Source organism: Oncorhynchus kisutch, linkage group LG3, assembly GCF_002021735.2.
Source record: "Oncorhynchus kisutch isolate 150728-3 linkage group LG3, Okis_V2, whole genome shotgun sequence".
Classification (NCBI taxonomy): domain Eukaryota; kingdom Metazoa; phylum Chordata; class Actinopteri; order Salmoniformes; family Salmonidae; genus Oncorhynchus; species Oncorhynchus kisutch.
The window spans coordinates 17146438-17171265 of NC_034176.2; the positions used below are offsets into that span (position 1 = coordinate 17146438).

Consider the following 24828-nt stretch of genomic DNA (forward strand, 5'->3'; position numbering starts at 1 on the left):
CAGCAGCATTAAGTACTGTAGTGCATCTCCTCCTCATGGACTGCACCAGATTTGCCAGTTCTTGCTGTGAGATGTTACCCCACTCTTCCACCAAGGCACCTGCAAGTTCCCGGACATTTCTGGGGTGAATGGCCCTAGCCCTCACCCTCGGATCCAACAGGTCCCAGATGTGCTCAATGGGATTGAGAACGGGGCTCTTTGCTGGCCATGGCAGAACACTGACATTCCTGTCTTGCAGGAAATCACGCACAGAACGAGCAGTATGGCTGGTGGCATTGTCATGCTGGAGGGTCATGTCAGGATGAGCCTGCAGGAAGGGTACCACATGAGGGAGGAGGTTGTCTTCCCGGTAATGCACAGCGTTGAGATTGCCTGCAATGAAAACAAGCTTAGTCCGATGATGCTGTGACACACCGCCTCAGACCATGACGGACCCTCCACTTCTAAGCAAGTCAGTTAAGAAAAAATTCTTATTTTCAATGACGGCCTAGGAACAGTGGGTTAACTGCCTGTTCAGGAGCAGAACGACAGATTTTGTACCTTGTCAGCTCGGGGATTTGAACTTGCAACCTTTCGCTTACCAGTCCAATGCTCTAACCACTAGGCTACCCTGCTCCAGAGTACAGACCTTGGTGTAATGTTAATTCCTTCGACGATAAAAGCGAATCCGACCATCACCCCTCCCTGGTGAGACAAAACCGCGACTCGTCAGTGAAGAGCACTTTATGCCAGTCCTGTCTGGTCCAGCAACGGTGGATTTGTGCACATAGGCAACGTTTTTGCCGGTGATGTCTGAGGACCTGCCTTACAACAAGCCTACAAGCCCTCAGTCCAGCCTCTCTCACCCTATTGCGGACAGTCTGAGCACTGATGGAGGGATTGTGAGTTCCTGGTGTAACTCGGGCATTTGTTGTTGCCGTACCTGTCCCGCAGGTGTGATGTTCGGATGTACCGATCCTGTGCAGGTGTTGTTACACGTGGTCTGCCACTGCGAGGATGATCAGCTGTCCGTCCTGTCTTTCTGTAGCTCTGTCTTAGGCGTCTCACAGTACGGACATGGTAAATTATTGCCCTGGCCACATCTGCAGTCCTCATGCCTCCTTGCAGCATGCCTAAGGCACATTCACGTGGATGAGCAGGGACCTTGGGCATCTTTCTTTTGGTGTTTTTCAGAGTCAGTAATAAGGCCTCTTCAGTGTCCTAAGTTTTCATAACTGTGACCTTAAGCTGTTAGTGTCTTAACAACCATTCCACAGGTGCATGTTCATTAATTGTTTATGGTTCATTGAACAAGCATGGGAAACAGTGTTTAAACCCTTTACAATAAAGATCTGTGAAGTTATTTGGATTTTTACGAATTATCTTCGAAAAACAAGGTCCTGAAAAATTGAAGTTTCTTTTTTTGCTGAGTTTAATTGAGCGGTTGCAGGTGGGTTATTAGCAATTGCGGGTGACCCGCACACCACTAGTGCACATCCATAAAATGTGCATGTTTGTATATGTGTATGTTTGTCTGTTGGAAACCGCATCATTCCTTCTGTTTTTGTTTCTTTATCTGTCCAGGTTTGGTAACAAGGAGGAGTACATGTCCTTTATGAACCACTTCCTGGAGCACGAATGGACCAACATGCAGCGCTTCCTGCTGGAGATCTCCAACCCAGAGACCATCTCCAACACGGCAGGGTTCGAGGGTTACATCGACCTGGGCCGCGAGCTCTCATCCCTGCATTCCCTGCTGGCCGAGGACGTCTCTCAGCTGGATCAGGTACAAGGATTACGTCACACTACTGGGATTTACTCTCCAATGTCACATTCTCACTACTTTCAGTAACCAAGCTACCGGATACTAGTCCTTTCCTATGGCTTGACAAAAATGGACATCATGATTTTATATGTGAAAATGACATTATACAAAATAATTAGTTCATAGGAATTGCATGAGACATATGCATGGGAGATATCAGTGTACATTATTATTTTGTCTCCTGCAGAGCACAGCCTCTAAGCTGGGTCCCCTGGCCCGTATACTGCGGGACGTGAACTCTGCGCTGACCAACCCATCTGGGGTCCAGGTGTCCACCCCCACAGATGGCATGGGCTCTCCTCCCCTCCCCCTCCCATTGGCAAGCTGCAGCCTCTCCACCGGCCTACCTCTTCACAAGATAGTCGTGGACAGCGAGCTCTCTGGGTAAGGGGACCACAGAACTCTAATGATAGAGTGTTATTTATGCTTCGTATGACACACAATCTGCAGAGATCTGGAGATCTATGTGGGAGTTTACATGATCAGCATTTCAACATTTAACTTACAGGCCCAATGCAGTTGTTTTTATATTGCTATCAAGTCATTTCTGGGTAACAATTAAGTACCTTACTGTAAAACGTGTCCATTCAAATGGGCAAAAAACTCTTTCTCAAGCAAGAATTTTGCGTGAACTGGTAGTGGGAAGGAGTAAACCGAAAACTAGCTGTTATTGGTTTGGAACACTTTTTGTTATTAGTCTATTAACAAATTTAATGGTGACGTCACAATGGATAGACAACTCTCGCCCATGATACAAATTTTAACACTTTTACAGTGTCGGTTTCATGAGCTGTTGTTCATATGTGACCAGCCGGCTTGATTTGGTCTCATGTAGCAAATTTAGAAATGTTTTTTTTTTTACATTCGATAAAAGCAGAGACTGAGGGCTAGAAATGGAGGAATAATGGGAAAGTAATTCTGCTTTGAAAGTTAATAAACTTGTAACCCCACTTTTGAGAAAATGGCCCTTGAATCTTTTTGTACACCTACTGGAGAGCTCTTCTTTGTCTACACCCATTCAGCATAGTTCAGACCCTCTTAAGCCTTAGCCCAACCATCTCTTTAAGGAGGCCATATTCTAAACAGTATGGGTAGTACGGTAGTGTGCTAAACAACCAAAGATTTCAAGAATAAAAGCTGGTTTATACTACGTCTATCAACATGTCTGTATATAGTTGTCATAGTGACATCATGAACATTCCATTGTCATCTGACATCAAACTTGTCGTTATGAAAAAGTATAAACACAAAAACGACAGGCTGCATAGACATCGGCAGCCTGGTAGTCCAAAATAGCATAACAGGTGTATTTTAACACCAATAAACCGATACGTTTTTTAAATAATTCAGTATATGTCATTTTGGTGAACCAAGTCAACTAAAAGCAACTTTCTAAACGATGTTTTAGTTCTAGTTTTTTAACTAGCTAGCTAACGTTAAGTTAGCTTACGGTTGTGAGTGTGACATGTAGCTAGCTCATAACGTTATTACCTCATAACGTTACTACCCTGCATGAATATACAGTTAGCTAAAGCTAACCAACTAGGTTCAATGTTAGCTAGCTAGCTAACATCAGGCTCTAACTAGCAATACAAATGGCTCTGAGATACGAATAATATTATCTAGCTAGAGAGCAAACGTTAGCTATCTAGCTAACAGTACAGTTTAACTTGCAACGAAAATTACTTTCAGAAAAAAATTGAACCTTGTAATATCTGAAAATGTAGCTAGCTAGACTCTCTTACCCATATACATGGATGAATGCTTCTCCCTCTCTTTCTCGGATGCCATGGTTGCACTTAGTTTGAGGATGTAATCCAGAGACAGGTGTTTTTTGCAGTTCTTCGTGATATATATTTTTTAAAGCCTTATTAGAAAGGATTACCGCCACATACTGAGCAGCTCATGTTATAGACCAGGGGTGGGCAACTCTAGTCCCCGAGCACCTGATTGGTGTCACACTTTTTCTCCATCCCTAGCAAACAGAGCTGATTAATGAAATTGCATTCTAAACTGAAGAGCATGGGGCAAAAAAGGACTGGAATTGCCCACCCCTGTTATAGACAGAAGCATGCTACATGGCAGACCAATCCGAACTTATCTTTTGGCATGTCCAGCCTATCCATTATTTCAGGCAATCATGGCTAGTGGGAAGGGTCCTGTCTGGCACAGCGGTCTAAGGCACTGCATCTCAGTGCTAGAGGTGTCACTACAGACCATGGTTCGATTCCAGGCTGTATCACAACCGGCCGGGATTGGAAGTCCCATAGGGCGGCGCACAATTGGCCCAGCATCGTCCGGGTTTGGCCGGGGTAGGCCGTCATTGTAAATAAGAATTTGTTCTTAACTGACTTGCCTAGTTAAATAAAAAATAAACTGACTTGACTCGTAATTTAACAATTGCATTCGTATTTACAGATGGCACATATGGTGTTATTAAGGTACATGAAAGTTCACGTTCCAGAACGTGCAAAAAAAACACATTTAGATTTTTTCAAATGTTTACGTTCAAATGCCTCTCCTGTGAAGTAGTGGCGCGCGACATATGTCTAGCTTCCTGAAATGAGTCACATATGATATAAAACTGAATTTTGACTTCACTGGGCCTTTTAATAGATGTTGATTTTACAATTCATACGTTATTTTAACAGTCCTTTGAAAACCACAAGAATATTTTCTTTACAGTGTCTCTGGTCTAAAACAACATTTCTCTCATTTGATGCCGTTGTCTTGGTGCAGGTTGGTGGATTTTACAAGGCTGCCGTCGCCAACCCCAGAGAACAAGGATATATTCTTTGTGACGAGGAACTCTGGCATCCAACAGTCTCCAGCCAGAAGCTCCAGCTACTCGGAGGCCAACGAGGCTGAGGTGCAGCTCCCCAACAGCAGCAAGAGTCTGTCCATGGTGGACCTGCAGGACAGCCGCAGCCTGGAGAGTACCCCTGGCCCCAGCCCTGGCTCCCCCAGCGACATGCTCTTCAATGACAGCCAGTCCCCCGTCACACCTGGGCCTGGGGGTTGGGCCGCCCGCACCCCGCAGGGCATCATCCCCACCCCCGGCCCCGGACCCACTCTAAGGAGGACAGGTCAGACCCCTACCACCCCCAGCACAGAGAGCAGCACCCCAGGGAGGCCCACCCAGCTCCTGGCCCCGCTCTCCTTCCAGAACCCTGTTTACCAGATGGCCACGGGGATGACCATGAGCGTGTCCCCGCGGGGTCCCCTGGCTGACTCGGGCTCTGATGGCCACAGCTCCGTCAGCTCTCAGGGCAACAACACAGAGGACACCCCCAAGCATCCGGGGGTCTTCCTCACCCAGGGGGTGGCGGTCAGTAGTGGAGGAGGCAGCAGCAGTGAGTTTACCACCCGCCGCCAGCTGTCACTCGGGGAGCACCAGCCCAACGTGCCGCGGCAGAACAGCGCCGGCCCTCAGCGCAGGATAGACCAGCCCCCTCCGCCCGTCACCAGGGGCAGGACACCACCCAACATGCTCCAGACAGCCTACCCCGGTCCGCGGCCCTCCAGTGGCAGCATGATGTCATCATCCCCCGACTGGGGGCCCAGTGGCGGCAACCGTCTGAGACAGCAGTCGTCTTCGTCTAAAGGGGACAGTCCTGAAACAAAGCAGCGCACCATGCACAAAGTGAGTAGAGCATGTAACATCAGGGGGGGTCTCACTGTGGGTGGTGCAGCATTCAGTTCTTGACACAATTACCATACCCTGGGGCGGCAGGGTAGCCTAGTGGTTAGAGCATTGGACTAGTAACCGAAAGGTTGCAAGTTCAAATCCCCGAGCTGACAAGGTACAAAATCTGTTGTTCTGCCCTTGAACAGGCAGTTAACCCACTGTTCCTAGGCCGTCATTGAAAATAAGAATTTGTTCTTAACTGACTTGCCTAGTAAAATAAAGATAAAATAAAACCCTGTTCAAAGGCACTTCAATATTTTGTCTTGCCAATTCACCTTCTGAATGGCACACATACACAATCCATGTCACAATTGTCTCAAGGTTTAAAAATCCTTCTTTAACCTGTATGTTCATGTCATTGTCAGTCAAAAATCATTCAAATTTAGTAGAATAACGACAATGTTACAATGCAAACTCCCTTGCACTGCTTCGCAACACCTTTTTCTTAGTAGTTTAGGTGTTCTGGCCCTCATATTCCCATAATTTGCTTCTGAAGCCAGTTTTGTAAACAAGGTGCGGGAGTGGAGGTATTTATTTATTTAACTTTTATTTAACTAGGCAAGTCAGTTAAGAACAAATTCTTATTTACAATGACGGCCCTGACGACACTGGGCCAATTGTGCGCCGCCCTATGGGACTCCCAATCACGGCCGGATGTGATACAGCCTGGATTCGAACCAGGGACTGCCTCTTGTGACGCCTCTTGCACTGAGATGCAGTGCCTTTGAACGCTTCGTCCATGTGTGTGTGCATTAACTATTTTACTGTACTAGAATGCTTAAAAGGAATTCTAGTGCATGATATTGGTAATCAGTACCAGGTTTGTTTTGGGGCAAGGAAAATATCAGATATTGGTGTTGGCCAAAAATGTCATATCGGTGCATCACCTTCAACAACACATCTGCCACGCTGATCCTCAACACAGGGGCACTTCAGGGGTGTGTGCTTAGTCCCCTCCTGTACTCCCTATTCACCCATGACTGCGTGGCCTTGCACGACTCAAACACCAAGTTTGCCGATGACACAACGGTGGTAGGCCTGATCGCCGACATCGATGAGACAGCCTACAGGGAGGAGGTCAGAGAGCTGTCAGGGTGGTGCTAGGACAACAACCTCTTCCTCAAAGTGAGCAAGATAAAGGAGCTGATCGTGGACTACAGGAAAAGGAGAGCCGATTACACCCCCATTCACATTAACGGTGCTGTAGTGGAGCGGGTCGAGAACTTCAAGTTCCTTGGTGTCCACATCACTATCAAGCTATCATCATCGGGGCAGCAGGGTAGCCTAGTGGTTAGAGCGTTGGACTAGTAACCGGAAGGTTGCAAGTTCAAACCCCTGAGCTGACACGGTACAAATCTGTCGTTCTGCTCCTGAACAGGCAGTTAACCCACTGTTCCCAGGCCGTCATTGAAAATAAGAATTTGTTCTTAACTGACTTGCCTGGTTAAATAAAGGTAAAATGAAAAAGAAAAAAAAAATCTAAACACACCAAGACAGTCGTGAAGAGGGCATGACAACGCCTACTTCCCCTCAGGAGACTGAAAAGATTTGGCATGGGTCCTCAGATCCTCAAAAAGTTCTACAGCTGCACCATCGAGAGCATCCTGATTGGTTGCATCACCGCTTGGTATGGCAACTGCTTGCCATCTGAGGTTAGTGCGTCCGGCCCACTACATCACTGGGGCCAAGCCTCCTGCCATGCAGGCCTCTATACCAGGCGGTGTCAGAAGAAGGCCCTAAAAATTGTCAAAGACTCCAGCCACCCAAGTCATAGACTGCTATCGCACGGCAAGCGGTTACGGACCGCCAAGTCTAGGACCAAAAGGCTCCTTAACCTCTCTAGGACGCTAGCGTCACATCTGGCCAACATCCAGTGAGGTTGCAGAGCGCCAAATTCAATTACAGACATGCTCATTATAAAAATTCAGAAAACAAAACATATTTTACATAGGTTTAAAGATGAACTTCTTGTTAAACCAACCACAGTGTCATATTTATAAAATGCTTTTCGGCGAAAGCATACCTAGCCCAGAACATAGCCCAGTTGACAAATTATTACAAACAGTAACCAGCCAAGCAGAAGCGTTACAAAACTCAGAAATAGAGATAAAATTAATCCCTTACCTTTGATGATCTTCATATGGTGGCAATCAGAAGACATTAATTTACTCAATAAATGTACCTTTTGTTCGATGAAGTCTCTTTATATCCAAAAACCTCCGTTTTGTTAGTGTGTTTTCTTCAGTAATCCACAGGCTCAAACTCAGTCAAAACAATCAGACAAAAAAATCCAAATTGTATCCGTAAAGTTTATAGAAACATGTCAAACGATGTTTATGTTCAATTCCTCAGGTTGTTTTTTAAAATGATCTATAATATTTCAACCGGACAATAACGTTGTCAATATGAAAGGTAAACAAGAAATGCACATGCGCCTGAAAAAACTCTGCGACACGTTAGGGTCCACACGTTCAGACTGGTTTTACTCCCTCATTTATAAGAATACAAGCCTGAAACAATTTCTAAAGACTGATGACATCTAGTGGAAGGCATAGGAACTGCAAATGGAGTCCTAAGTCAATGGATACTGTAATGGTATTGAATAGAAAACTACAAAACTAACAAAAAAAACTACTTCCTGAATGGATTTTTCTCAGGTGTTCGCCTGCTAAATTAGTTCTGTTATACTCACAGACATTATTTTAACCGTTTTGGAAACTTTAGAGTGTTTTCTATCCAAATCTACCAGTTATATGCATATCATATATTCTGGGCCCGAGTAGCAGGCCGTTTAATTTGGTCATGCTTTTCATCCAAAATTCCGAATGCTGCCCCCTACCCTAGAGAGGTTCATTAAAACTTCTTACAGCTACCCCCCTACTTTTTTCAATTTCCACCTGAAGACATACCCAAATCTAACTGCCTGTAGCTCAGGCCCAGAACCAAGGATAGCCCCACTAGGCTACGCTAGTGGGGCTAGTAACCGGACTAGTAACCGGAAGCGTCGGACTAGTAACCGGAAGGTTGCGAGTTCAATCCCCCGAGCTGACAAGGTACAAATCTGTCGTTCTGCCCCTGAACAGGCAGTTAACCCACTGTTCCCAGGCCGTCATTGAAAATAAGAATGTGTTCTTAACTGACTTGCCTGGTTAAATAAAGGTAAAATAAATAAATAAAAAAGGATATGCATATTCTTGGTTTCATTTGAAAGAAAACACTCTGAAGTTTGTGTAAATGTGAATTGAATGTAGGGGAATATAACACAATAGATCTGGTTTAGATAATACAATGAAAAAAACATACTTTTTTATTGTTGTATCATCTTTAAAATGAACAAGACAAAACAAACATTCAGATAGGATGATGGGGACACTTTCAGTGAAAAACATAAGAGGGCAACAGTACTTGTGCAAAGTTTCAGAATGATAACTTCCAAAATGAGTGTGCTACATGACATTTATCACGAAGTCACCCAGGTGTCCCACACAAGTAGCCCAAATGTACCCAAGTGACCAAAATGGTGAAGTTATACATTTTGAATGGAATAACTGTATACAAAATACCAAAATAGTATTCTAACACACCCCCCCCCCCCCAAAAAAAATGTTTTTGAGAAAAACCATGAAAAAAATATATATACATTTACAAAATAACACTTTCAATATTTGGAAGACCCTCAGTCCTCTACACAATATTGTGCTGCTGATGCCAGGTGCCATAGCAGTCTCTTTCTGCTGTAAAGCAGAGAGTCACCAAGCATGTGGTGCATGTGATGGGGTACTTAATTTTGCAAAGAACACAGCGACGCCTCAATGCTGTGCCCTTTTGGTCCTGAGGCACATCCATGCATGCAGAAATAAATTTGGGCAGATGAACACCACTTGTGGCAGGAGCAAAAGGGACAGAGGTAGAGGGGCCAGAACGTGATGCAGTGGTGCTGTAGCCAGCAAGCTCCTTGGTGAGCAGCTCTCTGAAGGCTAGCTGTGAGATGGAGGGATTGCCAAAGCTCTTAGCCATTTCCTTGTGTAGGATGAATGCATTCACGACAGCAATGTCGATGAAACGATAGAAGAAGGTCTTGTACCATTTCATTGTCTTATGAAGAACATTGTAATAGCCTATCAGTGCATCTGACAGGTCCACACCTCCCATGCTCTTGTTGTAGTCCTTTATTGCAGTTGGAATGGGGACATTTTTTGCGTTCCATGCCCCAGTAGCGCTGAGACAACAGGTATCCGGCTGGATGAACCAGCTTCAGTGGGGGATGGACACCTTGGCACTGGGGGCTCCCATTCGGAGTCAGTGTCACTGTGAAAGAAAATGTTCAGTTAGAATAGTTTCACATATGAGCCCTGTATCAACAGGTATAATAAACAGATATATAGAGAGTACAGGGAACATAAGGTTGAATATATTATTATTGACCTGCTAGATCTACTGTCTCATTTATATTATGACAGACCAGCTAGATCTACTGTCTATTTTATATTATGACATTTCAGCTAGATCTACTGTCTCTATTATATTATGACAGACCAGCTAGATCTACTGTCTTTATTATATTACAACAGACCAGCTGTATCTACTGTCTCCATTTCACTTTTGCCATTGTTGTGGGCCTGCCCTCCCCTCAACAGCCTCAAATAGGCTATTTCATGTGGGGGTGGGGTGGGGTGGAGCAGCAGACACAAATCAAATCAAATTTTATTTGTCACATTCACATGGTTAGCAGATGTTAATGCGAGTGTAGCGAAATGCTTGTGCTTCTAGTTCCGACAATGCAGTAATAACCAACAAGTAATCTAACTAACAATTCCAAAACTACTGTCTTATACACACAAGTGTAAGGGGATAAAGAATATGTACATAAAGATATATGAATGAGTGATGGTACAGAGCGGCATAGGCAAGATGCAGTAGATGGTATCGAGTACAGTATATACATATGAGATGAGTATGTAAACAAAGTGGCATAGTTAAAGTGGCTAGTGATACATGTATTACATAAAGATGCAGTAGATGATATAGAGTACAGTATATATACATATGAGATGAATAATGTAGGGTATGTAAACATTATATTAGGTAGCATTGTTTAAAGTGGCTAGTGATATATTTTACATCATTTCCCATCAATTCCCACACACGCATCTCAGCCATGCTCCCTCTAATCCACAATATGTATATATACACACACAAACATAGACTATGGGTCATACACATACATACAAACATAGGCTATGGGTCATACACATACATACAAACATACCCCCACCCACAATGTATAGCCAACGTGTACTTTACACATTTCATTAAATGTTTATATATTGCTACTAAAATGTAAAAAAAATCACATAATATTTTATATTATTAATTTCAAAGAACGGCATTAGCATGAGAAGAACTTACCAGTCCAAAACGATATCCTCTCCGTTCAAAAAATATTCCTCCATTTGGGAATCAAAGCTATGCTAGCTAAATAAATCTGTCTCACTTTCCCGATCAATTTCTTCTTAAATTGTGTGTACATCTGTATATCTAGACTTAGATTTAGCTTTCCCTGACTTAGTCGCCATACTGATTGATATATAAACAGCTGAAGATGCGCTTTACCAAAATAGTGCTGTGCGTAACATGCGTGGCTTCCAGTATGAATCTTCAATGGCTAATGACCCTATTTACGCCAGAGTTTACTACAGGGGTTGGTCTTCCAACACATAACCATTACATATTGCCGTTTACCTCAGCTCATTGGCTATCGACCAAGCTAGATTTCAAGACGATCAGTGGTCATTGGGTTAAAATACAGTCAATCAACGAAACAGATGTCATATCATTGGTGCACAATGATGTCATTACTTGTTGTCTTCAAATCAGTTTCTTTCAGTCAATACGTCCCGCGAAATGACCCACCAGTTTGGTTGTGTTACAAACAACCAGTTGATTGCAATGAAACCAAACATGAATGGATAAAGTCACGTTTAGTGTGTGTATTTACATCGAATGTGTTGTCGAAAATTGAATGAGACGGAATTCATGACACAAACCGTTCACAAAATGTTTTGTGTATAAAAATGGATTTTATCAAAAGACCATTCATTGTGTAACAATGAGCATTGGGATTGCAAACAGAGGAAGATCATCAAAGGTAAACTATTTATTTTATTGCAATTTGTGATTTTGTTACGCCTGTGCTGGTTGAAATCGTTTTTTTTTATGGGGCTCTGTCCTCAGATAATCGCATCGTATTCTTTGGCAGTAAATCATTTTTTAAATCTGACAACGCAGTTGGATTAGCAAGATTCTAGGCTTTCGAATCATGTGAGACACTTGTATTTTCATGAATGTTTAATATGACTATTTATGTAGCGATCACCGTATGTTGTCGAATTGAATCCCGCTAACGGGTTCGGTGCGCAGAGAGGTTAATGTCTATCTGGCAGAATTTGGATTGCATGTACTAGGTGTTGCAGGTAGGAAATTAGATTCTGATGAGGAATAACTCTCCATAACCAATGGCTGAACACCAGAATAATAACACACAGAGCCAAGCGTTGCTAGCCTTACTTCATCTGTGGCCTAGAGGGATGAGCCAGGCGGGATATGACCTCGGTGGCGGTCTCCAGCTCACACTCACTGGTTGGTGAAGAGAGTATGGCTTTAATGCCCAATTGGCCTCAATAAGCATTAATAACACTCAGCCTCACTAAGCGAATAGCAAATCACCCAGGGCAGTGAGTCCAGAGGCGGTAACCTACAGGCCTCAGTGCTGAAGCCTGCGAACGGAGTAGACAGGCAGAATTAATTGTGTGACTGTGGACACCGGAGTGGTTATTAAATGCATGTTCCACTCAAGTAAATCAGTTTTGTCCCTGGTCTGAATAAACCCGCATTGTTAACAGATGGAGTATTAAACCAGCTAAACTCAACTGCACCCCTCCCCTTGGTAATATTTGGGATCTCTCTCCATGAGTTTGTGGTGGTCGTCAGGTCCCAGCCAGATTAGGAGGAGTGTGTGATGGTCGCCAGGTCCCAGCCAGAGTAGGAGGAGTGTGTGGTGGTCGCCAGATCCCAGCCAGAGTAGGAGGAGTGTGTGGTGGTTGCCTGGTCCCAGCCAGAGTAGGAGGAGTGTGTGGTGGTCGCCAGATCCCAGACAGAGTAGGAGGAGTGTGTGGTGGTCGCCTGGTCCCAGACAGAGTAGGAGGAGTGTGTGGTGGTCGCCTGGTCCCAGACAGAGTAGGAGGAGTGTGTGGTGGTTGCCAGATCCCAGACAGAGTAGGAGGAGTGTGTGGTGGTCGCCTGGTCCCAGACAGAGTAGGAGGAGTATGTGGTGGTCGCCTGGTCCCAGACAGAGTAGGAGGAGTGTGTGGTGGTCGCCTGGTCCCAGACAGAGTAGGAGGAGTGTGTGGTGGTTGCCAGATCCCAGACAGAGTAGGAGGAGTGTGTGGTGGTCGCCTGGTCCCAGACAGAGTAGGAGGAGTGTGTGGTGGTCGCCTGGTCCCAGACAGAGTAGGAGGAGTGTGTGGTGGTCGCCTGGTCCCAGACAGAGTAGGAGGAGTGTGTGGTGGTCGCCTGGTCCCAGACAGAGTAGGAGGAGTGTGTGGTGGTCGCCTGGTCCCAGACAGAGTAGGAGGAGTGTGTGGTGGTCGCCTGGTCCCAGACAGAGTAGGAGGAGTGTGTGGTGGTCGCCTGGTCCCAGACAGAGTAGGAGGAGTGTGTGGTGGTCGCCTGGTCCCAGACAGAGTAGGAGGAGTGTGTGGTGGTTGCCAGATCCCAGACAGAGTAGGAGGGTTTTTTAGAGAACACACCAGGGGGCAGGTGAAAAGACGGGTTAACATATTGACTAACTGAACCATTTTTCTATTAAACAAATCAATCCCATAATTGATTAAAATCTTCTTTATCAAGGTTTTAGAGACTTGATTCCACGTTCTCGTGATTCCTTAATAACATTAAATAGACAATTCCAGATGGTTAATTCACCAATGCAAAAACAACCACCCCTGTGTCTTCCCCTTGCTTCACATGTGTTCCTCTGATCCCTCTAGCTGAATACCCTGGTTCTGCTCTACTCCTCAGTAGACACTGGCTTCCCATTGAAGGGCATGAGTACTCGAATGGACGTCAAAGCTTGTTCTTTATCCATTTAAAAAAAACAAATGCTTTGACTCTAGTGTTCCATTTGTATATGTGCATTTGCAGGGCACTAGAAAAAAGAAACCACGCATCACACTGTTCTTTTCCCTAAATGCCCTTTCCCCTCCGTGTCACATTCCCTCCATTCCAACCCCTCCCTCCACACGTGCTCAGTGCGCACACAAGCTCCTGTTAGGCCTACAGAAATAACTGTCTATAAAAATATATCTAACTGATGTGATACACAAGCTACATTCGTTTCCAAATGATGACAGTTTTATCACAAATTCAAAATGGACTGGTTGATTGAAGTAGGGAAATGTGTTCCAACAACAAGCGGCAGTTTTTGAATAATTGCATCCCATCTATTTTCTGCTTAAGCTACTTTTCGAACTGCTAGTGCCATTTATAATTAGTTAGCCTAGGGTATAACCCCCCAAAACATACAGGTTCCATACTGACAATATGCAAAAACATTAGTTTGACTAAGACAAAGAGTGTATTTTCATCAGGAACATTAAGCATATGCCTACTCACCAAACAGATGTCATGGCCTTATGCCTACTCACCAAACAGATGTCATGGCCTTATGCCTACTCACCAAACAGATGTCATGGCCTTATGCCTACTCACCAAACAGATGTCATGGCCTTATGCCTACTCACCAAACAGATGTCATGGCCTTATGCCTACTCACCAAACAGATGTCATGGCCTTATGCCTACTCATCAAACAGATGTCATGGCCTTATGCCTACTCACCAAACAGATGTCATGGCCTTATGCCTACTCACCAAACAGATGTCATGGCCTTATGCCTACTCACCAAACAGATGTCATGGCCTTATGCCTACTCACCAAACAGATGTCATGGCCTTATGCCTACTCACCAAACAGATGTCATGGCCTTATGCCTACTCACCAAACAGATGTCATGGCCTTATGCCTACTCACCAAACAGATGTCATGGCCGTATGCCTACTCACCAAACAGATGTCATGGCCGTATGCCTACTCACCAAACAGATGTCATGGCCGTATGCCTACTCACCAAACAGATGTCATGGCCTTATGCCTACTCACCAAACAGATGTCATGGCCTTATGCCTACTCACCAAACAGATGTCATGGCCTTATGCCTACTCACCAAACAGATGTCATGGCCTTATGCCTACTCACCAAACAGATGTCATGGCCTTATGCCTACTCATCAAACAGATGTCATGGCCTTATGCCTACTCACCAAACAGATGTCATGGCCTTATGCCTACTCACCAAACAGATGTCATGGCCTTATGCCTACTCACCAAACAGATGTCATGGCCTTATGCCTACTCACCAAACAGATGTCATGGCCTTATGCCTACTCACCAAACAGATGTCATGGCCTTATGCCTACTCACCAAACAGATGTCATGGCCTTATGCCTACTCACCAAACAGATGTCATGGCCTTATGCCTACTCACCAAACAGATGTCATGGCCTTATGCCTACTCACCAAACAGATGTCATGGCCTTATGCCTACTCACCAAACAGATGTCATGGCCTTAATTCATCACTATGCAGTGTTCAATGTGGAATGTTCATCCATTTAAAAATTCAAAAGAACAGGCAGAATAAACTAAATTGAACGTCTGTATATCGAAAATAAGATATTTTAAATCTCCGTTTCAAATGATCCCTCTTTGAGAATAACTGCTCATTTGGATAAATATTCTGTTATATTTTATTCTTATATTACATCATGTTTTTTTTACTATAAAATAGGTGTCTTGACTGTGATAAGGGCTCAGGAATTAAGAGCGTCTGTCTACTAAATGAACAAAACAAGGCTATGCCATTACACAGCCATGGAGTTCTACAAGCAGGTTACTGCCTTTTTGAAGATTGTGTTTCAAGATATAATATAATAACCAGTTGATATTATGGTTTCAATAAATTCATCTTACATGGCACTTGCTTTTTTATTGAGGCAATTTAGCTATTAGGATTTGTTTGTAATGGTTATGATAAATAAGGCATTGTTGTGATCTGTTGACATACTGTATAGATACAATGTGCGGGCCCAGTGCGGGCCTTGTGTTCTAAAAATATATATTCTCAGTTTGCCAAAACATGTCAAATGGCCGTCCCTATCCTATTGTAGCTTGTGATTTTCATCATGCAACATTTATTTACCCTGCCTCACTTCTTCTAACAATTACTTACCAGACGGCTTGTGTGTGTTGTGTGTGTGTTCCACCAGGCGTCCTCCCCTGTGAACCCCAATGCCCTGGACCGTACTGCTGCCTGGCTGTTGAATATGAATGTGCAGTATTTAGACCATGAGGGAGTTGACCCAGATACCAAGCACAGGGAAGACCTCAGAAACAAAGAGGAGCTCACCCAGACTGAAAAGGTAATGTCTAGCATCTTGTAAAACCTAGCATCTGCTACAACGCAACATCGCAATAATATTCAGCACGGCTACTCTACTTCTTTAGAGGAGTAGCATAAAGTCAGAACATATTCATGGTTATTAACATGAGCTATCAATACGAGATTCTAAGGTTGTTATTAATGAAGTGAAAGTGTTGCGGAGCCAAAAGCAAAAAACGGACAGAGGCACTGTATATCTCCCTACTAGCAGGTCTTGATTTGAATGCATGTGGCTATTAAAGGGTTATTTGCTGCTTAAGTGGTATGAAAATGATACTGTGTGCAGAGAAGCACCATGATATACTGTATACTGGTGGTGAAATTATAGTACAGTATACGAGTTGAATTAGCCTCTCTATTCTGACATTGTTGAAATGTAGGTAGACTGCCAGGTGTAGGTTGACGTTTATTGTCATGAATCTTGCCCTGGAGGCAGAACTTTGTGATTTCCACTAGATGTTGCCAGCTGCAAAGTCATAATGGCTATGTTGTAAAAAATCAAGAAAACTAAAATGTGCTTTTTGGTATTAAATCAAGGTTAGGTATTAGGCTAAGCAGTGTGGTTAGGGTTAGGCATTAGGCTAAGCAGTATGCTTAGGCATTTGGCTTAGCAGTGTGGTTAAGGTTAGGCATTAGGCTAAGCAGTGTGGTTAGGGTTAGGCATTAGGCTAAGCAGTATGCTTAGGCATTTGGCTTAGCAGTGTGGTTAAGGTTAGGCATTAGGCTAAGCAGTGTGGTTAAGGTTAGGGTTAGATGTTGTGGCTGTGCCAGCTAGACCACTCTGCAGAGCTGCCTCCAGGGCAATATTCATGACAATAAATGCCAATCTGCTAGATGGGTATAGGCTGAACTGCACACACTGAAGCTCAAGAGAAGATTTATCTCAACAGGCAAGTGTGTGCCCTCCCCTCCCTCTGCCAATTTCCCCAGCTACTCCGATGAATTATACACCAGCAACATATTGCACATGAACACACTTACAAGCTGAAGTTGCAAAACTACACAGACACATTTTCATCACACACATTGGATTTCAATTTGTAGATGTTTTAAAGAGGTGTTTTAGTGATTATTTCACCGTTTTCAGGTCTGCCAAAGTGAGAACCAAACACAAATCAAACTTCTGTTCATTATTGTTGACAATTACTACCTGTAAATGCTATTTTAGTTGAAGGGCTCTTTAATCTGTTTGTATTAAACATACACAATACAGTACTCAGTGCTGGAATGTAATATTTGAAGAATTTCTCATATTTCAATCCCTATGGTTTTAGACCGGGTTCTGTCTACTTTATGGTTTCTATGGAGTCTAGTTGGTACATTACACAACAGCAGTGTCTTTTTTTAATAGTTTGTTAAATGCTGTGGGATTTTTTCAGGAATATGTTTGGGATTCACTTGCTTGCAGAATTTCCCAGAGACAGCAGAAATGTACCTGAAAGCTTTGCAGGATCCCACATTTGAACCCAGACACATTTGAACCCAGACACATTTGAACCCAGACACATTTGAACCCAGACACATTTGAACCTAGCATGACTAGCAGCTTTGACTTGATTGTGTACCTGAGTTTTCATCCATACACTTGCAATAGCATACACTGTAAATTACAGTAGTTACTCCACAGAAGATGGTATGACTACTCTTCTGTCAGCAGTTGAGCCCAAGAAAAACAGAATCCATTTTTTTTATTTTTTTTTTATTTAACTAGACAAGTCAGTTAAGAACAAATTCTTATTTACAATGACGGTCTACCAAAAGGCAAAAGGCCTCCTGCGGGGATGGGGGCTGGGATTAAAAATGACAAATTAAACAAAACACACATCAGGACACGAGATACAACACTACATAAAGTGAGACCCAAGACAACACCATAGCATAGAAGCAACACAACATGACAACAACATGGGTAGCAACACAACATGGCAGCAGTACAAAACATGGTATACACCATTATTGGTTACAGTCAACAGCACAAAGGGCAAGAAGGTAGAGACAACAATACATCACACAAAGCAGCCACAACTGTCAGTAAGAGTGTCCATGATTGTGTCTTTGAATGAAGATATGTAGATAAAACTGTCCAGTTTGAGTGTTTGTTGTAACTCGATCCAGTCGCTAGCTGCAGTGAACAGAAAGCATAACAAACAACCACAAACGGTCTCATAGCCCGCTGAATGGGGGCTGCTTTGAGAATGACAAGTGTGTGTGTGACACTGGTCTGTCTGCCACTCTGTCCTGTGTCCAGTACCAGCAGGAAATAGCCATCCTGCAGGACAGGCTGTGTCAGTCAGCCAAGAAGCTGGAGGAGTATGAGTGTCATCTGAAGGGCCAGGACGAGCAGACTCAGACGATGCTGCTGGAGTACCAGGCGCGCCTGGAGGACACAGAGGAGCGTCTGAGCCGGCAGCAGGACGACAAGGAGCTCCAGATGAAGAGCATCATCACGAGGTGAGGTGTCCTTTACCTACCAGTGGAGACTGGTGTGACTTTAAATCGGAGGACGGGCTCATTGTGGCTCGTTATAATGTCTGTGGCTGAATAAATGGAACGGTATTGAACAGCCATCAATACAAACATATCTTTGTTACTCTTTCAGGCTGATGTCAGTTGAGGAGGAATTGAAAAAAGATCATTCAGATATGCAGTCGATAGTGGACTCTAAACAGAAGATCATTGAAGCCCAGGTGAGTGTTTAGTGTCCACAAGACATGTTTTGCCTGGCAATAGATGTTTTTTACACAACTGTCAATATAAAGTATTTACTCAAATATTTTATTCACAGATTTACTGTAACATGTCAGACTACGGACTTGAAGAGAACAGCGCCCTCTGGCTTTATAAATGTTAACAACCTCCTCAGATTGAAAATAATAGGTCTCACTCACTGCAAACAATCCAGCCACTGGAATTACTGTGACAAGTACAAAATGTACTGTGTGTGGACAATCTACGTTTTTACTTCAGCAACATTGCTTTTCTGTTTACAATAGTGGCTGCTTGTTTTGTTTAAGTCATGTTGGTTTGCTTAGAAGCGGTAGTACAGTCGATCAGAGACATGTTATGAAGGATTCATTGGATTGTGTGATGACAACCCTCTTGTCTTCCTCCCTCTGTCTTTCTCTTCCTCCATCATTCTCTGTTCCTCCCTCTCTCTCCCTCCTCACACTGCAGGAGAAACGCATTTCCTCTCTAGACGCGGCCAACGCCCGCCTGATGAGCGCTCTGACCCAGCTGAAGGAGCGCTACAGCATGCAGACCCGTAACGGCATCTCCCCCACCAAGCTCCAGATCACGGAGAACGGAGAGTTTAGGAACAGCAGCAACTGCTAGGGAGGGGAGAGGGGACTAAGCCCAACTCAATGACACTTGGGCTGGGGGAGGGAGGAGGAACTACCAACACCCAGCCACTCTCCAGAGAAATAGATTTATACTGTCCAAATCCATTATTTTCAATGGATGTGGTCAGGATCACAGAAAGAAGGGCTAGACTGACTGAAACTGTTGCTTAAAAATATAAAGGACTCAATCAAATGTATTTATAAAGCCCTCCTTACATCAGCTGATGTAACAAAGTGCTGTACAGAACCCCAGCCTAAAACCCCAAACAGCAAGCAATGCAGGTTTAGAAGCACGGTGGCTAGGAAGAAACCTAGAGAGGAACTAGGCTAGGAGGGGTGGCCAGTCCTCTTCAGGCTGTGCCGGGTGGAGATTATAACAGAACATGGCCAAGATGTTCAAACGTTCATAGATGACCAGCAGGGTCAAAAAAAATAATCACAGTGGTTGTAGAGGGTGCAACAGGTTAGCACCTCAGGAGTAAATGTTGGCTTTTCATAGCCGATCATTCAGAGTATCTCTACCACACCTGCTGTCTCTAGAGAGTTGAGAACAGCAGGTCTGGGACAAGGTAGCACGTCCGGTGAACAGGTCAGGGTTCCATAGCCGCGGCAGAACAGTTAAAACTGGAGCAGCAGCACGACCAGGTGGACTGGGGTCAGCAAGGAGTCATCATGCCAGGTAGTCCTGAGGCATGGTCCTAGGGCTCAGGTCCTCTGAGAGAGAGAGAATTAGAGGGAGCATATGAGCATACTTAACTTCACACAGAACACCAGATAAGACAGGAGAAATACTCCAGATATAACAGACTGACCCTAGCCCTCCGACACAAACTATTGCAGCATAAATACTGGAGGCTGAGACAGGAGGGGTTGGGAGACACTTTGGCCCTGTCCGACGATACCCCCGGACACGGCCAAACAGGCAGGATATAACCCCACCCACTTTGCCAAAGCACAGGCCCCACACAAGTAGGAGGATATCTTCAACCACCAATTTACTATCCTGAGACAACGCAGAGTATAGCCCACAAAGATCGGCACGAACCCGGGGGTGGGGGGGGCAACCCGGACAGGAAGACACCGTCAGTGACTCAACCCACTCAAGTGACGCACCAGTAACGGCATGGGACGGCATGGAAGAGCACCAGTAAGTCAGTGACTCAGCACCCGTAATAGGGTTTGAGGCGAGGCAGAGAATCCCAGTGGGAGAGTGGAGAGGGGAACCGGCCAGGCAGAGACCGCAAGGGCGGTTTGTTGCTCCCATGCCTTTCCGTTCACTTTCACACTCCTGGGCCAGACTACACTCAATCATAGGACCTACTGAAGAGATGAGTCTTTATTAAAGACTTAAAGGTTGAGACCGAGTCTGCATCTCTCACATGGATAGGCAGAACATTCCAGATTGACTTTAGAGAAAGCTATAACGTCTACACCTGGCTGCAAGACATCCTAAACTCGCTATCCTAGTACATAAGACAACAGTTTATCGATTTATGGTTGTGCTGTTATCTTAGAGCCTGTTTTGAAGTGATTTGAACAATTATAAGCTTTAATGTTTCTGGTTTCTCATCTACGCTTATAATTTCCAGTCACTGTGTTTATATAGCACCTGGTGCTTAAAGAGGACGCTCGTTTATGGACCCTGTGTTTTCAGAGTTTAGTAAACAGAGTAAGTACTTCATACTCACAGCTAAGCTGTTTCTTCCAGCAATAGTATAGTACAACACAAGTGTATAGTACATTGTAGCATCAATATTTGATTTTACTCAATGGCTGTTTTTTTATCCCAGTGTTTTTTTTTTTTTTTACTTCTAAAGCATACAGTATATGTGGCCAAGTGAACAACTCTATCAGTGAAAGCCTCCTCTCATGTTGACAAGCTTTTGAAAACCGTTCTGGTTCGACTTTTCCCGAAAGCACGTCCCAATAGAAAGTGTTTCTATATTCTTCCTGTATATTTTAAGTATACTCTGCTGTTCTTACCTCATCAGGATTACAGTAACACAACAAACGTGCTGTGTTTTAAATTGCTAATGGTAAAGAAAGAGCTCAGCTATATCACTTATTGCATACTTTGTATATGCTTAAATATTAGTATATTTAGAGGTTTACATACCTCGTAGATGTATATAAAATGTTCACAGTATTTATATTGATTGTCTGGAAGGGGAATAGTATTTTGTACTGTATGTGTTCATTGTGTTAAACTCGGCTGTGCTAATATTGCAAGACAATAGTAAGAGTTTGATTGTAATTGTATGTCTACTTCAGTAGACAGTTCACACATCGTTTCCCCCATTATCCCCTTTTCATATGTGGGTTCTTTGTTAAAAATGAACAATTTATTGATGCTATTATATAATATTGATAAACATAGTTTACTGTTTTGTCCTCTGCGTATCTAAATTGTTATGTGTAGGCCAAACCTTCACTGTTTGCAATTTGACAGTGCTGAATAGAATAGGACTGAACTCAAATACCTGGCCACTCCTCTGGCCACTCCTCTGCCCACTCCACTGGCCACTCCCCTGGCCACTCCCCTGGCCACTCCTCTGCCCACTCCTCTGGCCACTCCTCTGGCCACTCCTCTGGCCACTCCCCTGGCCACTCCTCTACCCTTGCGCTTCTGGAAGAGTCATTTCACTAACGGCCCTACACAAACACTCCTTCATTTAGAATACCTTCTATCCAAAGTGAGTGATGAACGTCTCTTCCGGGCAGTACATCCACATGGGGTTTTAGGCTGTAACTGAGGTATAAACCAGATTCATTGTCAGTTCAAGTTCCCTCTAGTGTTGATTGAAGCTATGAACATGTAGTGGACTTCAGGCCTTTTTTGTAGTCTTATTTAAGATGCAGGTAGCTAACTTTAGCAACCTTCAAAGGTGGTCTCAACAAGTGGCTTTGCATGCCTTCTCAATTCTGACTTCCGCTAATTCTCATCTGAAAACACCAGTGGTCTGCTTTCAGGAAATTAGTCACCTGAATTACTGTGTTGACCTGTGTTTTGGTCTGTGGAAATGTTAAGCTTAAACATAATTTGATTTTTTTTTATCAACTAGACTATTGTTAAAGTACGTTATGTTTTATAAAAAAAATGTAAAGTTATGTGTAAAATGGTATTTATGTTATGCTATAAATTATGTTTGTTTCAATCAGTTCAACATTATTTATTGAATATCTTTGTTTTTTGTTTTAATAAAATGCTGAATAGTATTTGTCAGAGTATGATGGATTGTGTTGAAGCTGCAGTTATAGAACATCTACATTCTGATAGCAATGTGCTGCAGGTATAGAACATCTACATTCTGATAGCAATGTGCTGCAGGTATAGAACATCTACATTCTGGTAGCAATGTGCTGCAGGTATAGAACATCTACATTCTGATAGCAATGTGCTGCAGGTATAGAACATCTACATTCTGATAGCAATGTGCTGCAGGTATAGAACATCTGCATTCTGATAGCAATGTGCTGCAGGTATAGAACATCTGCATTCTGATAGCAATGTGCTGCAGGTATAGAACATCTGCATTCTGAAAGCAATGTGCTGCAGGTATAGAACATCTACATTCTGGTAGCAATGTGCTGCAGGTATAGAACATCTACATTCTGATAGCAATGTGCTGCAGGTATAGAACATCTACATTCTGATAGCAATGTGCTGCAGGTATAGAACATCTGCATTCTGATAGCAATGTGCTGCAGGTATAGAACATCTGCATTCTGATAGCAATGTGCTGCAGGTATAGAACATCTGCATTCTGAAAGCAATGTGCTGCAGGTATAGAACATCTGCATTCTGATAGCAATGTGCTGCAGGTATAGAACATCTGCATTCTGAAAGCAATGTGCTGCAGGTATAGAACATCTGCATTCTGATAGCAATGTGCTGCAGGTATAGAACATCTACATTCTGATAGCAATGTGCTGCAGGTATAGAACATCTGCATTCTGATAGCAATGTGCTGCAGGTATAGAACATCTGCATTCTGATAGCAATGTGCTGCAGGTATAGAACATCTGCATTCTGAAAGCAATGTGCTGCAGGTATAGAACATCTGCATTCTGATAGCAATGTGCTGCAGGTATAGAACATCTGCATTCTGATAGCAATGTGCTGCAGGTATAGAACATCTGCATTCTGATAGCAATGTGCTGCAGGTATAGAACATTGCATTCTGATAGCAATGTGCTGCAGGTATAGAACATCTGCGTTCTGAAAGCAATGTGCTGCAGGAATCGAACATCTGCATTCTGATAGCAATGTGCTGCAGGTATAGAACATCTGCATTCTGATAGCAATGTGCATCTATTTCCCTCAAGTGTTCTTGTTGCACCCAACCTGCACACAGAAAATCTCTTTGGAGGATTTAAATTGATTTTCTCTTTCAATGCGAAAGGTGCGTCCTCCTGCTTTGGTATTATTTTATTGAAAGAAAATAATATATACTGCACTGCAATAGAAACCACAGATCAGTTCACAGTATAGTGAATCTTCGTTGTCTCCCAGTTCTTTTAGGGACGTTTTGCCAACGATTTGTAAGAGAGTGACCAAAACTCTTCTCTTTCCTTTTTCCTTGCCCTATATAATACTGAACAATATTTTTGCCATGTTGTTACTGCAAACTCCATAACTGCAAACATTTCTATGAATGTTAAAATAATAATTTGATGTGTGTAAATGGTAACAAGAATAGGCCTATCATCGTAAAAGTAAAAACATGTATGTAATTTATGTAGAAATGCAACTACAATTAAAGATTTATTTCGCTAATTTAATCATGTAGTGTTTCTCATGTGGTATTTATTTTTACAAAATACCTGAAATGCTGTCATTGATCAGTGACATTTATGTCAATATTGCCACCTAGCGGTATAAAGCAAGTACAGTAATTAAACCATTAGTATGCACAAAACAAGCAGCAGGCAAACTTGGTTGAATGGACATCAACAAGAAACCAGAAACTAATGATATCACTTGTCCACTGGGATGAATCTAGAATTAATACACATCCCCCTCTCCAAGGATGTCTCAAGGAGAGCTGGGATATGTAACAAAAAAAATATATATATATATGTGTAATTTTACATTTGATTAGCAGATGCTCCTATTACATACATTTTCATACTTTTTTTGCACCAATTTACACATTCGTATTAATACACACTTGTAGGTACCACCGGCAGGTTAAAAGCATTGGGCCAATAACCGAGCCGACAAGGTGATGGTCTGTCTGAACCCTTGAGCAAGGCACTTAACCCTAATTGCTAATCGCCGTCAATAATGGCTGATTCCTGGTTGCGACCCCACTCTCGAGGGTGTCTCAGTGGGATATATAAAAAAACTCAATTCCAATTCACATATGTATAATGCACACTTGTACATGTGTGAAATAGGACCAATATAAGCACCAATTGACCAAAAACACAAAGACAAA

At 43.3% G+C, this 24828-nt stretch overlaps 1 protein-coding gene across 3 annotated transcripts in view; it reads left to right on the forward strand.

Annotated features, from left to right (window-relative positions):
- dab2ipa (DAB2 interacting protein a) overlaps window positions 1-24174 on the forward strand; it is a 116934-nt gene extending 92760 nt beyond the window's left edge. For all 3 annotated transcript variants that reach the window (XM_031817885.1, XM_031817874.1, XM_020468523.2), the window contains 7 exons: window positions 1564-1765; window positions 1992-2188; window positions 4544-5447; window positions 15874-16026; window positions 18295-18497; window positions 18646-18733; window positions 19221-24174. In XM_031817885.1, coding sequence (XP_031673745.1) covers window positions 1564-1765; window positions 1992-2188; window positions 4544-5447; window positions 15874-16026; window positions 18295-18497; window positions 18646-18733; window positions 19221-19379 — 1906 coding nt within the window. In that variant the 3' untranslated portion in view covers window positions 19380-24174. The remainder of the gene's footprint in view (window positions 1-1563; window positions 1766-1991; window positions 2189-4543; window positions 5448-15873; window positions 16027-18294; window positions 18498-18645; window positions 18734-19220) is intronic.
- The last annotated feature ends 654 nt before the right edge of the window (window positions 24175-24828 follow it).